At 44.8% G+C, this 14207-nt stretch overlaps 1 protein-coding gene across 1 annotated transcript in view; it reads right to left on the reverse strand.

The window, feature by feature from the left end:
- The window catches only part of fndc3ba (fibronectin type III domain containing 3Ba), a 448154-nt gene that overhangs the window by 23858 nt on the left and 410089 nt on the right, over nucleotides 1–14207 (reverse strand). The window contains exons 23-24 of the mRNA XM_068042776.1: nucleotides 10288–10506; nucleotides 155–321 (exon numbers count right to left, since the gene is read on the reverse strand). Of these exons, the coding sequence (XP_067898877.1) occupies nucleotides 155–321; nucleotides 10288–10506 (386 nt within the window). The remainder of the gene's footprint in view (nucleotides 1–154; nucleotides 322–10287; nucleotides 10507–14207) is intronic.

A 14207-nucleotide genomic window follows, 5' to 3' on the forward strand; every position in this document is an offset into this window, starting at 1 on the left:
CACCCCCCCTCCAACAAGCGGGAATGTCTTACCTACATCTACCCTATCGAGCCCATTCAAAGTTTTAAAGACCTCTATCAGGTCACCACTCAGCCTTTTCATTTCTCGAGAACAAAGCCCCAGTCTGTTCAGTCTTAGAACTGTGGAGACTAACCTTTGACAGCAGGAGGAACTAATTTGGTTGTATTGAACACGTGGACCTCAGAAAAGGGTCCCTCCCCAGCGTCACTGATTGCCTGGATTCGGAAGCTGTAACAAGTGGATTCCGTCAGTCTCTGCACCTTGTAAGTGTGGCTCGGTCCTCTATAGATTGGAATAAACCTGAGGAAGCAAAAACATACAAATGAATTTGGGGGTAATCACCATGGAAATATCCACTTATCTTTAACATATTCCAAATCTTACTTCCGCTCAAACTTCCTGTCTGTGCTATTTGGCTCCCTGTTGTCACGTTTTTTGATACTTTGTTTTGGTCAACTTTTCTGGCTATAAGTTCCTATGTCCACATTTAGTTTGGGCTTAGTTCATGTCAACTATTCACAGTAATTGCACAAACTGGTCACCAGGTTCCCACAATTTTTTCTTGAGTTTTTCCAGCTGCAACTTTTTTCTCAGCAACTGAAAATTCTATGTCCAAAATAAGGGTTAAAACAATTTGAAAAAAAAATTATGTATTTCACAATAACATGCATTTATAAAATTGAATTATCTTTTTTGTCTTTATTTTAAAAAACTGAATGCCTTAGCACCTCTCAAAAGCCTGGGCGTCGAGTAGTTATTCTTACTCATGTCTGAGGCTCTGTCAGCTCAATTTGAATTACGTAGTCTAGGCATAACTTTCCAGGCAGGATCAGTATCATTCAGTCAGCTGAAATGATGCAATATTTTTGTTCAGCTTTTGTTCTTCCAATTATTTTTAAAAAAGGATAAATTTCAAAAGTTTAGATCAGGAAAAAGTTATGTTCATTGCTATTTTTGACGAGACTGTGTCAATTCTTGCCTTTGTAAGAGAGTGAGGGGAGATGACATATTGATTATACACCTGTTACAGCTTTTGTTTTTGTATTCTATGAACTTTAGAAAATGTATTAAGCTGACTGAGAGGGAGAGAGAGAGATAGAGGATGAGAGAGAGAGAAAAACAGGATAAGGGATGATAGAGAGGGAAAGGGAGGAGACCTGTAAGAGACAGAGAAAGAGACAGACAGCGATAAGGGTTGAGTGCAAGACAGAGAATGGGAAAAGGCATGTGACAGACAGAGAGAGAGAGGGAGGGAAGGGCTGAGTGAGAGAGGGGGAAATGGGAGAAGGCATGTGTGAGGGAGAGAGAGAGAGGGAGGGGGGATAAGGGGTGAGTGAGACAGAGAGATAAGTGATAGGGATAAGGAATAAGGAGGAAGGGTAAAAGGGGGATTGGAGTAGAGACAGCAGATGAAGGAAATTGAAAGAAGGGAGTTGAGAGAGACAGAGTGAAGGGGGTGAGAGAGGGAAGGATTTGAGAAGAGGGTAAAAAATGTGTGAATGAGAAGGAGGGTGGTTTTGAGGGAGAAGTGAAGTTGAGAGTCAGAGGGTTGACAGAGATTGCAGTTGAAAGAAGGAAGTGATTGAGAGTGAGAGAGGAGGAAGATTGAGAGAGGGAATGGTTGAGAGAGGCTGATTCAGAAAGGGGGACTGAGAAGAGGGGGAAAAGGTTGCAAAGGGAATGATAAAGAAAGAAAGGAGTTGAGAGAGAGGATGTTGAGAAAGGAAGAAGTGGGTTGAGAGACAAATCCAAGAGGGTAGAAGGAAGAAAGAATGGAGGAAGAAGAGAGAGGGAGAGGCAGAAGAAAACTTATAAGGACAGTAGAAGAACAGGTTGGGGATGGAGGGAAACTGTTTGAAGAGGAGGGGGAGCTCTTGTCTCTCACCACCTGTCCTTGGGCAAGAGGAATAGTCTGAAACCCAACCTCACGTATTGCCTTTCTGCAGCTGACCTTCTTCATCAGCCTTCAGCAAGTGACAAGGATCAAAATAGTAAAGCTGGTGATGGTGTGATGTTAATAAGAGACTGTTCAAAGCAAGAGAATGGGGGGGGGGGAAGGGATGGGAGAGCAATTTTCTGTGATGGTGCCCCAGGTGGGGAGCTTGACTCACTGAGAATAACTATCGGAAGGTGGGGGTGGGGGGGAAAACATGCTCAAAAGTAGGCAAGAGACCCCATTCAGAGTGCAACCTCATCAAAACAGTCCCTCCATACCCTTCATCCGTGAAATACAATTGCCCTTCACATCACGGATGGTGATAAAAAGACAAACCAAAAAATAATCAATCAGATATTCTCTGAAAGAAAAAAAGTATATATACAGCTGTGTCAGGATTAATAACCTGTCTCTGACTGTACAACGATATTTATTCATTTTACCCTGGTTAGTAACGATTGATGTGCCTATGATTATATTCTATAACTACAGTAACATGAGAGGCTGATGTGGAAATCGACCTGTATTGAGGTGAAGGCTGCATTGCTGTTTATCTCCGTACATTGTTAGTGCAAGGTCTAGTGTGAAATATCTCCCTCCGATCAGCCAAATGTTCTGGGAGTAATTAACAGTGCCCCTCCGTTTTCAAACAAAGCTTGAAATTACAAAAAACGATTCTCTCCTCACTGAAAACAGCAATGGATAGAGCGCAAAACTGGAAAATAGGAATTACATGACACAGGTTAAGTCCCATATTAACTCCCCTTGCCCACTGTGGAAGAAAGAAAAGGAAGAACTTGCATTTCTGTAGCACCTTTCACAATCTCAAAGCACTTTACAGCCAATGAAGTGTAGTCACTCTCGTAATGCAGGAAACGGGGCACCCAATTTGTGCACAGCAAGCTCCCATCAACAGCAATGTGCTAATAATCAGACAGTCAATCTTTTTTTTTAGTGATGTTGGTTGACGGATAAACATTGGCCCAGAACACTGGAAGAACTCCTCTGTGCTTCTTTGAAATAATGCCATGGTATATTTTACGCTCACCTGAGGGGATCAAACGACGTCACCTCCAATAGTGCAGCACTCCCTGTGTACAGCATTGGAAGTGTCAGCCTGGATTTTGTGCTCAAGTCTACGGGAGTGGAACTTGTCTCTGACACAGAGGCGAGAATACTACCCACTGAGCTATGGCTGGGACCCATGAAGAACATAAGGACATAAGAAATAGAAGCAGGAGTAGGCCATTCGGCCCCTCAAGACTGCCCTGCCATTCAATAAGATCATGGCTGATCTGCCCCAGACCTCAACTCCTCTTTCATGCCAGATCCTCATAGCCCTCAACTCCCCCATATTTCAAAAATCTATCTACCTCCTCTTTAAATACTTTCAGTGATCTAACCTCCACAACAGTTCTGCAAGCATTGGCTACACTCCAGAAGATCATCCCAAGTGGTCCCACGTAAACCAAAACAGGGAGTGTAGGCAGGCTCTAGGGCTGAGAGGAGCCTGATTCTATCCTTACCCTATGTCTCCAACTGCATGTTGAAGAGAAAGGGGAGTCAGTGAAGGCTAGCTGGGGCAAAGGTTGATACACGAGTGGGTTTATAGGTCATTGATTAGGACACCGAATTTGTGATAAATCAGGTTCAGCTTGGGGAGGGTAAAGCAAACAGGTTTGAGGGAGAGGAGCCAAAGATGATAGCTTTGGTCTTCCCTCTATTGAGCTGGAGGCAATTGTGACTTATCCAAGACTGATATGTTGGCTAGCCTGAGAGAGGGAGTCAGGAAGCCAAGAGATGTGAGGCGTTAGAAACTGGTGCCATTGTAGGACATGCGGGAGTTGGACATATGAGGAAGATGTTGAGATGGAACAGCTTATCGATGAAGGGGACAAACCCTTGAATGACTGTGGAGGTGACTGTAGCTTTGATATTAAACCCCACCCCACCATGACAGGTAGGAAAGGAATATGATAAAAATTTAACAGGGAATGCAGTACCAATCTACTTCCATTTTCATAGGGATGGTTCAATTCTGCTCCCATAGTGCAATTGGAAGCACAATTTCAATTTAACTGATGCTGGCTGGGTTTGCCAGGGCTCGGGAAAACTCAGGTGGCAGAAGGGAGGTGGGAGCTGTAAGGGTCCTTTGCAGCACTCCTTGTGGGCCAAGAGGAGCAGGAGTGTATCCCCAGCACCCCAGGTCGCTTAGCCGAATCATTGGCAACCCCTCTGCTGATCGCAGCCTCTCACACCCCAACCATGGAAAGAAATCAACTCATTGATAAACTTGAAGCTCCAAGTCTACAGACATCGGGATCAAAGATTCCGTACTGAAGTGACTTTTATATTTTCAAATCACAGCCAATGTTCTACTCTTTGTACAGATTTATAATTCCTATCCTTGTGCTTAGCTCCTTGACCACTCCCCTCACTGACTCTCTAACCTCCTCCAGCCCTCCCAGCAACCACACTGTCAATCCCCACCTCTCCATTCCTCTGTCCATTCCAGCCAGTTGCACTTACCCTCAACACTATGTCCCACCTCGGTCCTGCTCTCTGGATTTCCCCTCCCTCCCCATCCCCAAATCCTTCCACTTTTCCACTCCTTAAATCCCAGCTCCTTGACCAAGCATTTGATTATCCTGAAGAGAAAAAGAACTTGCATTTATATAGCGCCTTTCACAACACAGGACATCCCAAAGCACTTTACAGCCAATGAAGTACTTTTCGAAGTGTAGTCACTGTTGTGATGTAGGAAACGTGGCAGCCAAATTACGCACAGCAAGCTCCCACAGATGGCGATGTGATAATAACCAGATAATCTGTCTTAGTGATGTCGATTGAGGGACAATTATTGGCCCAGGACCTCTCCTAATATCTCCTTCTTTGGCTTGGCATCCAGAGTCATCTCTGTGAAGCTCATTGGCTGGGTCTTTGCTCTGTTTAAGGTGAGATATGAATGCAAGATGTCACACTGCAGCCATTTAGGCTGTATCTGGTGGGAACATGTATAATTCTGTTCTTGTTTTCAAATCCCTGCATGGTCTTGTCCTTCTCTATCTTTGTAATCTCCTCCAGCCCCCAAACCCTCAGATATCCAATTCTGGTCTCTTGCACATTCCCGATATCTATTCCCGATATCTATTGCTCCACCATTGAATACCTGGGTCCTAAGTTCTGGAATTCCCTCCCTAAACCTCTCTGCCTCTCTACCTCATTTTTTTTTTCATTTTCTGAGTTCAGACTTTTTTTAAAATATACTCATTCATGGGATGTGGGCGTCTCTGACTAGGCTAGCATTTATTGCGCATCCCTAATTGCCCTTGACCTAACTGGTTTGCTAGACTATTTCAGAGGGCAGTTAAGAGTCAACCACATTGCTATGGGTCTGGAGTCACATGTGGGCCTGACCAGGTAAGGACAGCAGGTTTCCTTCCCTAAAGGACATTAATGAACCAGATGAGTTTTAACAACAATCGACAATGATTACATGGTACCATTAGACGAGCTTTTTTTAAAATTCTGGATTTATTAACTGAATTCAAATTTCACCATCTGCCATGCGAGATGAAACCAGTAGACACCTGTATGGATCCATGGCCAGTGTCCCCCTTCCGCCCAATCCTCACCAGCACCTCATCCAGTTGGCCATTCCTCATGTATAAGCTAATACAGGGACTGCCAGCAGGCTGTCTGACTGCGGTGGGCATCACAACTGACACCAACTCTGTGCATGTGGGTACACAGAGAGACAGACACATGTCTGGACACACGCCCACACAGACACACATTCGCATGAACACACAACACGCGCACAACGCACAAACATGCATGGATACACACACAAATTGCCGCACATACATGTACATACATGCGTGGATGCCCACACACACCAAGCAGACTCAATGGGTTGGGATCACAATCAGGAACCCTGTCTGGTTTCCCCCTCTGTAACCCAATGGCACTGAGGACCTGAGTGTCACACACTTTCCCCTGTCCCACCTCAGACCAGCTGACTTAGTACCAGCCATAGGTGGAACCTGGGAAAGGTTCTTCGTCTACGTTACTCAGTACTACATACTGGCCAAACCAAGAGTCCCGTCTCCCCTCCCAGGCAAATGGGAAAGATACTCAGTGAGCACTCGAGGTCAGTGGAGTCATTCCTTCTGTAGACATGGATTTTGAATTCCCCCCAGAATAATGAGTAGAACAAAACACCAGCTAGAACCCGAGAAAGCTTTTATCTCAGACTGAGAGTGACTGGGCCCCATGGCAGATGTCTTTGTGGTTGGATTCTTCACCTTTCTGTTTGGTTTAAGATACCCAGGTGAAGGGTCAAAGACCATTGTACCGGAGGTTCAACACCTTACCTGATTATCACTATGTGAAAGGCTGAATAGGCTGGGTCTCTTTTCGCAAGAATTACCTGTTTGATAACCCTCCTGTGAAGCACCTTGCAATGTTTTCACTCCATTAGAGGTGCTATATAAATATAAGTTGTTGTTTTTCCGGATGCAATCATTGGATGGGCAGGATTGCAAACTACAAGTGAAATAGTTCAAGGGCAGGGTAAAGAAAACCCTCTTTCATAGATTGACTGCATTGGAACTGGTTAGGGATGAAGGCTTGTAGTTTCAGTTTCAGACAGCTATTAGCAAAGGACCTTTACAAGGTAAAAGGACCTTGTGACACAACTGCATTATGTTTTGTTCGACCTGGGGGCTAATGTGTGCAGCTGATTGCTCAAATTGCTTCTGCATTTTTCGTGTCAATATTATTTGCAAGTGATCCTGTTGGGAAACCAGAATGAGCAGCTCATTGTGTTGGCTGTTCCCAGAAATCAATTAAAGTCAAATCACTGTGAGTAACAAATAGATTTTCTGAGAAAATTGGTACTCTTCAACAAAGGGCTCACTTCTCAACAATTAATTTGTCCCAGGATGAGTTTGTGAACGTAAACTGTATTTGAAAGGAACTTGATAAAGTGACACAGATAGATGAATTCTTGTTAAAGCAAGCATCCAAAAAGAACAGGTCAATCTTTATACTTAAGCTGCAATCGGAATTCATGCTATTGCTCAAATCTTGCCTATTTCCTTTTTCCATTGGCTGCAAAGCACTTTTGGGACATCATGAGAGTCTGAAAGTCACTTTAGATGCAAGTCTTTCCTTTTCTCTAATGGGTGAGAGAGAGATCTTGCTTTATCTTGACGCGTGAGCACCTCAAAATGCTTCAAAACTAAAGAATTACCTTGAAAACACAGTCTTTGCTGTTAATCAGTTTGCACGCTGCAAGCTATAAAGTTCTGAGAGGATTTGACAGGGTAGATGCTGACTGGAGGATCTAGAGCTAGTGGGCACAGTCTCAGGTTACAGGGTCAGCTATTTAGGACTGAGATAAGGAGAAATTTCCTCACTCGGAATTCTCTAGCCCAGACAGCTGTGGATGCTGAGCCGTTGAGTATATTCAAGGCAGAGATCGAAAGATTTTTGGATAAAAGCAAAATACTGCGGATGCCGGAAATCTGAAATAAAAACAGAAAGTGCTGGAAATACTCAGCAGGTCTGGCAGCATCTGTGGAGAGAGAAGCAGAGTTAACATTTCAGGTCTGTGACCGTTCATCAGAATTGGCAAAGGTTAGAAATAGGCTTTGAGCAAGTGAATGGTTGGAGGGGGTGGTGCGGGGGGAAGAACAACAAAAGGGAAGGTGTATGATAGGGCGGAGGGCAGGAGAGATTACATGAAAGAGAATGTCACGGAATAAAAGGAGTGCTAATAGTTGTAGTAAAAGACAAAGTATTAGTCCAGAGAGAGTGTTTGGAGATAGATCGATTTTTGGAGTCTGGGGGAATTAAGGGATAAGGGAATAGTGTGGGAGGGTGGAGTTGATGTCGAAGATCAGCCCTACTCTTATTGAAAGGCGGGACGGGCTCGAGGAGCTGTTCATGAAATCTTTACCCCATAAAAATCTATCAATTTCAGTTCTCAAATTTTTAATTGACCCCCAGCCTCAACAGCTTTTGAGGGAGAGACTTCCAGAAGTGCTTCCTGACATCACCCCTGAACAGCCTGATTCTAATTTTAAAGTTTTGCCCTCTTGTTCTGGACTCCCCATCTCTGGAGGAAATAATTTCTTTCTCTCCACCCTATCAACTCTTTTAATCATGATAAATATCTCGGTGGGATGGATGACTTGTGTTTTTATGCGAAGTTGGAGGGAGGAGGAATGCTGTCAGGCCACTGGGAAAATCCCTTCCTCTTGTTCGAAAAACTGTTCACTTGAACAGACGTGACTTTTGTTGCCGTCCTTCCATCTACGAAAGATGATGGACATGAAGCAAACAATTCACTTAGGTGGGAGTGTCTTCCCTTGCTGTACCTTTGCTGATGGCTGTGAACGCTAATCCTTGAGAGGCAGGTTCTGCCACAAGTGCTACAGGCGACATTGCCAAGTGACGCTGTGAGTTGTTGTTGCTGCCTGTTGCCAAGCTGCTGTAGTAACTGGTCGTCGTAGTAATGCGCACACAGTCCACAGGATGTGTTGCCATTTCCCTCTTTCGCCAGCTCGTGACTCCCAAGTGTGATAGTCGACATTTGGGGCCTTCATTTCACGCTTGCAAGTATCCTTGAAGTGGAGTTTTGGGTGCCCCACTGGTCATCTGGCCCCGGCTACCTCACCATACAGGTGATCCTTGGGTATGTGACCATCTTCCATTCTGCAGGCGTGTTCGATCCACCGAAGCCGCCTCAGTTTGAATCATGCGAGCACACTTGGGAGCTCTGCCTTTGAGAGGACTGCCACATTCGTGATTTTATCCTGCCAGGATATACCCATAATGTGCTGCAGGTGTAGATGGAAATTATTGAGCCTCTTTTCCTGGTAGCTGTAAGTCGCCCATGTTTCACAGCCATACAGCAAGGTGCTGAGAATACAGGCCTTATAAACCATCAGCTTGGTCCTAAGGGTCAGCTTGGTGTTATCCCATGTGCGTTTCACAAGTCAGCCAGAGGTGGTAGCTGCTTTCCCCATGTGTGTATCCACGGCAGCCGAATTTGCTAACCACTTCCTGTGCTTTAATGTCTCAACTACAATAACGAGTTGCATTTATATAGTACCTTTTACTCAGTAAAACAGCAGAAGCATTTTCAAACACTGAATCATATAAGGAGATGTGAAGACAAATGACTAAAAGCTTGGTCAATGAGGTAGGTTTTAATGAGCAACTTGAAGGAGAAGAGAGAGGTGGAGAGGATTAGGGAGGGAACTCCAGAGCTTAGGGCCTTGACAGCTGAAGGCACAGCCGCCAATGGTGAAGTGATTAAAATTGAGGAGAAGAGGCCAGAATTGGAGAAGCGCAGTGATCTTAGAGGGTTGTAGGTCTGGAGGAGGTTCAGTGATAGGGAGGGGTGAGGCCATGGAGGAATTTGAAAGCAACGTTTTGAGTTTTAAAAATCGAGGTGTTGTTGGATCAGGACCCAGTGTAGGACAGCAGGCACAGGGGGTGATGGGTGAATAAAGCTTGGTGCATGTTAGAAAAAAAAACAGCAGCGTTTGGATGAGCTGAAGTTTATAAAGGGTGAAAAATTGGAAGCTGGAAAGCATTGGAATAGTTGAGTCTGGAGGTAATGAAGGGATGGATGAAGCTCATTCAAAGGACGACACCGTCAAAGATGCAAAATCTCTTCCTTGTTATGTCCGTCTAGATTATGCGCTCAAGTCTTAGAGCAGGACTGGAAGCCACCACCTCCTGTCCACCTCCTGACTGACAGTGTTACTCACTGGGCCATCCTTAGTTGAGTCTCAGCATGCAGAGATTTCCTGTGGACTCCTGGACAGACAAGGAGCATCAAGTTCACCAATCATGACTTTTTTCCTTGGCTGGGAGTGGGGGATGGTGATGTTGGGGGGGGGGGGGGCGGGCAGTGGGGAAGGGGCAGTTGAAGGGGAGAGAGCTTGCAGTCAACTGGGGGAAGGCTGAAGGTTTCCTGGAGGGACCAGGGGTGGATGGGGGAGGGGAGCCGTCAGGACAGAGATCATTCCCGCTCCTCAGCTTGAAGAAAGACTTGCTTTTCTGCCACGCCTTTTATGACCTCAGGACATCCCAAAGTGCTTTACATCCAATGGAATGCTTTTTCAGTGAATTCGCTGTTATAACGTAGAACAATGCAGCAGCCAATTTGGACACAGCAAGATCGCCCCAAAGGGAATGAGATAAACGACCAGATCATCTGTTCATTCGTGATGTTGGATGAGGCTAAATATTGGCCCCAGGACCCTTCAGTTAGATTCCCCCTTAATCTTTTATATTCAAGTGGCACTTACTTTCCATTCCTTTCCTCCATTTGAAGCATGTAGACAGTCTCCATGTCGGTGGTTAGTACTTTAGTACTGCTGCTGTCTCCCCACTTGAGCTTAAGGCTCTGGGGGCCTGAGGCAGCACACTCCAGTCTTGGGGGAGTTGGTGGCAGAGGCCGTGTCTTGGCTATCACTGTCTGGCTGAAGGGGCCAGCACCAATTCCATTCACTGCCTGGATCCTGATCCTAAAAGTGTGAAGAAGAACATAAAAAACAAAGAGGTAAGGCTCTGCATCCTTGATTACACACAACAACAAAAAAAAACAGGCCCAAACTGGCAAAGAGTTCATGTGAAATCATGACAAATCACTGGTTAGGCCCCAGCTGGAGTACTGTGTCCAGTTCTGGGCACCACACTTTAGAAGGTCTGTCATGGGCTTGGAAAGAGTGCAGAGGAGATTTATTACAGTTGCTACCAGGGATGAGGGATGTGGAGAGACTGGAGAACCTGGGATTATTCTCCTCAGAGCAGAGAAGGTTAAGGGGAGATTTAATAGAGATGCTCAAAATCATGAAGTGTTTTGATAGAGTAAATAAGAAGAAACTGTTTCACTGGCAGGAGCGTGAGTAACCAGTGGGACACAGATTTAAGGTGATTGGCAAAAGAACCAGAGTGAGGAGAATTTTCTTTACGCAGCGAGTTGTGGTGATCGGGAACATGCGGCGGAAGCAGATTCAATAGTAACTTTCAAAAAGGAATTGGATAAATACTTGAAATGGAAAAATTTGCAGGACTGTGGGGAAAGAGCAGGGGAACGGGACTAATTGGATAGCTCTTTCAAAGAGCTGGCTCAGGCACGATGGGCCGAATGGCTGAATAGCTTCCTTTTGGGCTGTAAGATTCTGTCTGCCGCTACCCTGTGACACTACCTATATATATGAAACACTGGTGGTTTGTCTTCCTGGATTTCCCAAGTTAGAATCTATACATCTTACTACCTTGAAAAGTTCGACAGTTCTCCAGCAGATCCCAGCTCTGAAACTGGATATAAGAAAAAGCTTATCAACTCTTGTTGTTCCCTCCGTAGCCACTGTGTCCATTCCCAACTACTACTTCCTCTCATAGGAATCACGTGACTAAGAAAGAGCAAGATCCATAGAGTTCATCTTCCACCTGATACAATGATAATCATAGTGATCAATCTCTATCAATGAGTCTACAACAGAGCCAGACATGAGGTGAGGAAAACCCCCACTAGTGGAGAGCTTTGGGAACCAAAGATCCAAAATTACCCGAGCATGGCACACTCATCCACATGTCATATCTCAAATTACTCTCTTGTCCCTCCTAAGCTCTGGGATTACCTGTGACTCAGTGGGTAGGACTCTCACCTCACAGTCAGAAAGTTACAGGGACTTGAACACAAAATCCAGGCTGACAATCCAGTGCAGTACTGAGGGAGTGCTGCATTGTCAGAGGTGCTCTCTTTCAGATGAAATGTTAAACCAAGGCTCTGTCTGCCCTCTCAGGTGGATGTAAAAAATCCCATGACCACTATTTTGAGGAAGAACAGGGGTGTTATCCCTGGTGTCCTGGACAATATCCATGCCTAAACTAACATTTAAAACAGAATATCTTGTCATTGTCACATTGTTGTTTGTGGGAGCTTGCTGTGTGCAAATTGCCTGCCATGCTTTCTACAGTGACTACACTTCAAAAGTTCTTCTTTGGGTGTAAAGTGCTTTATGCCCTCCTGCGGTTGTGAAAGACGCTATAGAAATGCGAGTTCTTTCTTTTTTTTGAAGTTGAATTCTCTGTCCTATATACTCTTCGTCCTCCATGAATCCTCACTGCGTTGAAATCTTGACTCTATAAACCCCCAGGACCTCAAGATTGGGGAACGCCTCACCACCCTCAGCCTCTCTTTTACCTACAATCGACAAGCTGTTAATGATGAGCTTGGCATCAAACACTACCTTCCTGCTTTACCTAACACTTCCACCTTTCGCATTGAATGCACAGCACAGAAACAGGCCATTCAGCCCAATCAACCTATACCAGTATTTATGCTCCACTATTACTCCACCCTATCAGCATGTCCTTCCATTCCTTTCTCCCTCCTGTGTTTATCTATCTTATATGTATCTATTCTATTCATCTCGACCACTCTCTGTGGTAGCTGGTTCAACATTCTCACCACTCTCAGTTTCTCCTGAATTCCCTTTTGGATTTATTAGTGACTATCTTATATTTATGGCTGATAGTTTTGGCCTCCCTCACAAGTGGAAACATTCGGTCTACATCTACTTAATCAAAACCCCTTCACAAATTTCAAGATTTCTATCAGGTCTTCCCCTAAGTACAGAAGTTTACTGCTTTTTAAGCAGCGAGTTATTGTGATCTGGAACGCGCTGGCTGAAAGGGCGGTGGAAGCAGATTCAACAGTAACTTTCAAAAGGGAAGTGGATAAATACTTAAAAAAGAAAAATTTGCAGGGCTCTGGGGAAAGAGCAGACGTGTCGGACAAGAATCCAGCACAGGCATGATGGGCCAAATGGCCTCCTCCTGTGATGTACAATTCTACCATGAATCTTCCTCTGAGCTCACCATTTGTAAACACAAGGGATTACTAGTCATTTATTTGCAATGTTTATTCAATCTTTAACTTTTTCACCCCAAGGTAACAGATGGTGTAGTTCATTGGAAACTGATCTACACGCACATAATCGCTGCCCGCTGACTGTGATGGGTTTTTGAGCTACACGTGTTATAAACCGAATGACACCCTTGATGTAGCAATGCTCAGTAAACTCGGCCTCCCCTCCACTCCCCACCAGTGCGATTGCTGTACTGACTTTTCATTACTTTATGTAATTATGTGCTATGTAACTCATGTATTATACATAGTGTCAGCTGTGGCTCAGTTGGTAGCATTTCTCGCATCAACATCACAAGTGTTGTGGGTTCATATCCCACTTCAGGATTTGAGCACAAAAGTCAAGACTGACACTCTCAGTGTAGTACTGAGGGTATGCTGCCCTGTTGGAAGTGCAGTCTTTTGAATGAAGGTGTTAAACTGAGGCCCTGTCTGCTCTCTCAGGTGGATTTTTTTTTCATTCATTCATGGGATGTGGGCGTCGGTGGCTAGGCCACCATTTATTGCCCACCCCTAATCGCCCTTGAGAAGGTGGTAGTGAGCTGCCTTCTTGAACCGCTGCAGTCCATGTGAGGTAGGTACACCCACAGTGCTGTTTGGAGGTAAAAGATCCCATGGCACTATTTCAAAGTACAGCATGAGAGTTCTCCCTGGTGTCCTGGGCAATATTTATCCCTCAACCAACATCACAACAACAGATGATCTGGTCATTATCACATTGCTGTTTATGGGATCTTGCTGTGCGCAAAATGGCTGCTACGTTTCCTACATCACAACAGTGACTACACTTCAAAAGCATTTCATTGGCTCTAAAATACTTTGGGACATTTGGTAGTTATGAAAAGTGCTATATAAATGCAAGTCTTTCTTTTCTTTTTAAACTTCTCCTTTCATACTGATGAATCAGAGAGAGTGGGTGAGCTGGTGAGAAACTACTGGGTTCCTGGATCAATCTTTTGTTAATTGTGATGTGGGTTGTTAGTCGATGTGGAATTGGTAATACTTAGCAAAGCCCCATCCTACCCTCAGCTGATACAACAGCAGTCGCCAGTTGCAACAATGGCTGATATCCTCCCAACCACACCTCTCCCCTCTGCCTAGCCCACTGACAGTAACCGAAGTTAGGACCTCAGGTGGTCAGTGTAGCTCAGTGTGCACTGTGTGACCCCACTAAAAACAGATCAGCTGGTCTATTATCTCATAACTGTCTGTGGGATCATGCTGTGCGCAACGTGGCTGCTGCATTTCCTACATCACAACAGTGACTACACTTCAAGAAGTACGTCGTTG

Source organism: Heterodontus francisci, chromosome 11 (genome assembly GCF_036365525.1).
Source record: "Heterodontus francisci isolate sHetFra1 chromosome 11, sHetFra1.hap1, whole genome shotgun sequence".
In the NCBI taxonomy this organism is placed as follows: domain Eukaryota; kingdom Metazoa; phylum Chordata; class Chondrichthyes; order Heterodontiformes; family Heterodontidae; genus Heterodontus; species Heterodontus francisci.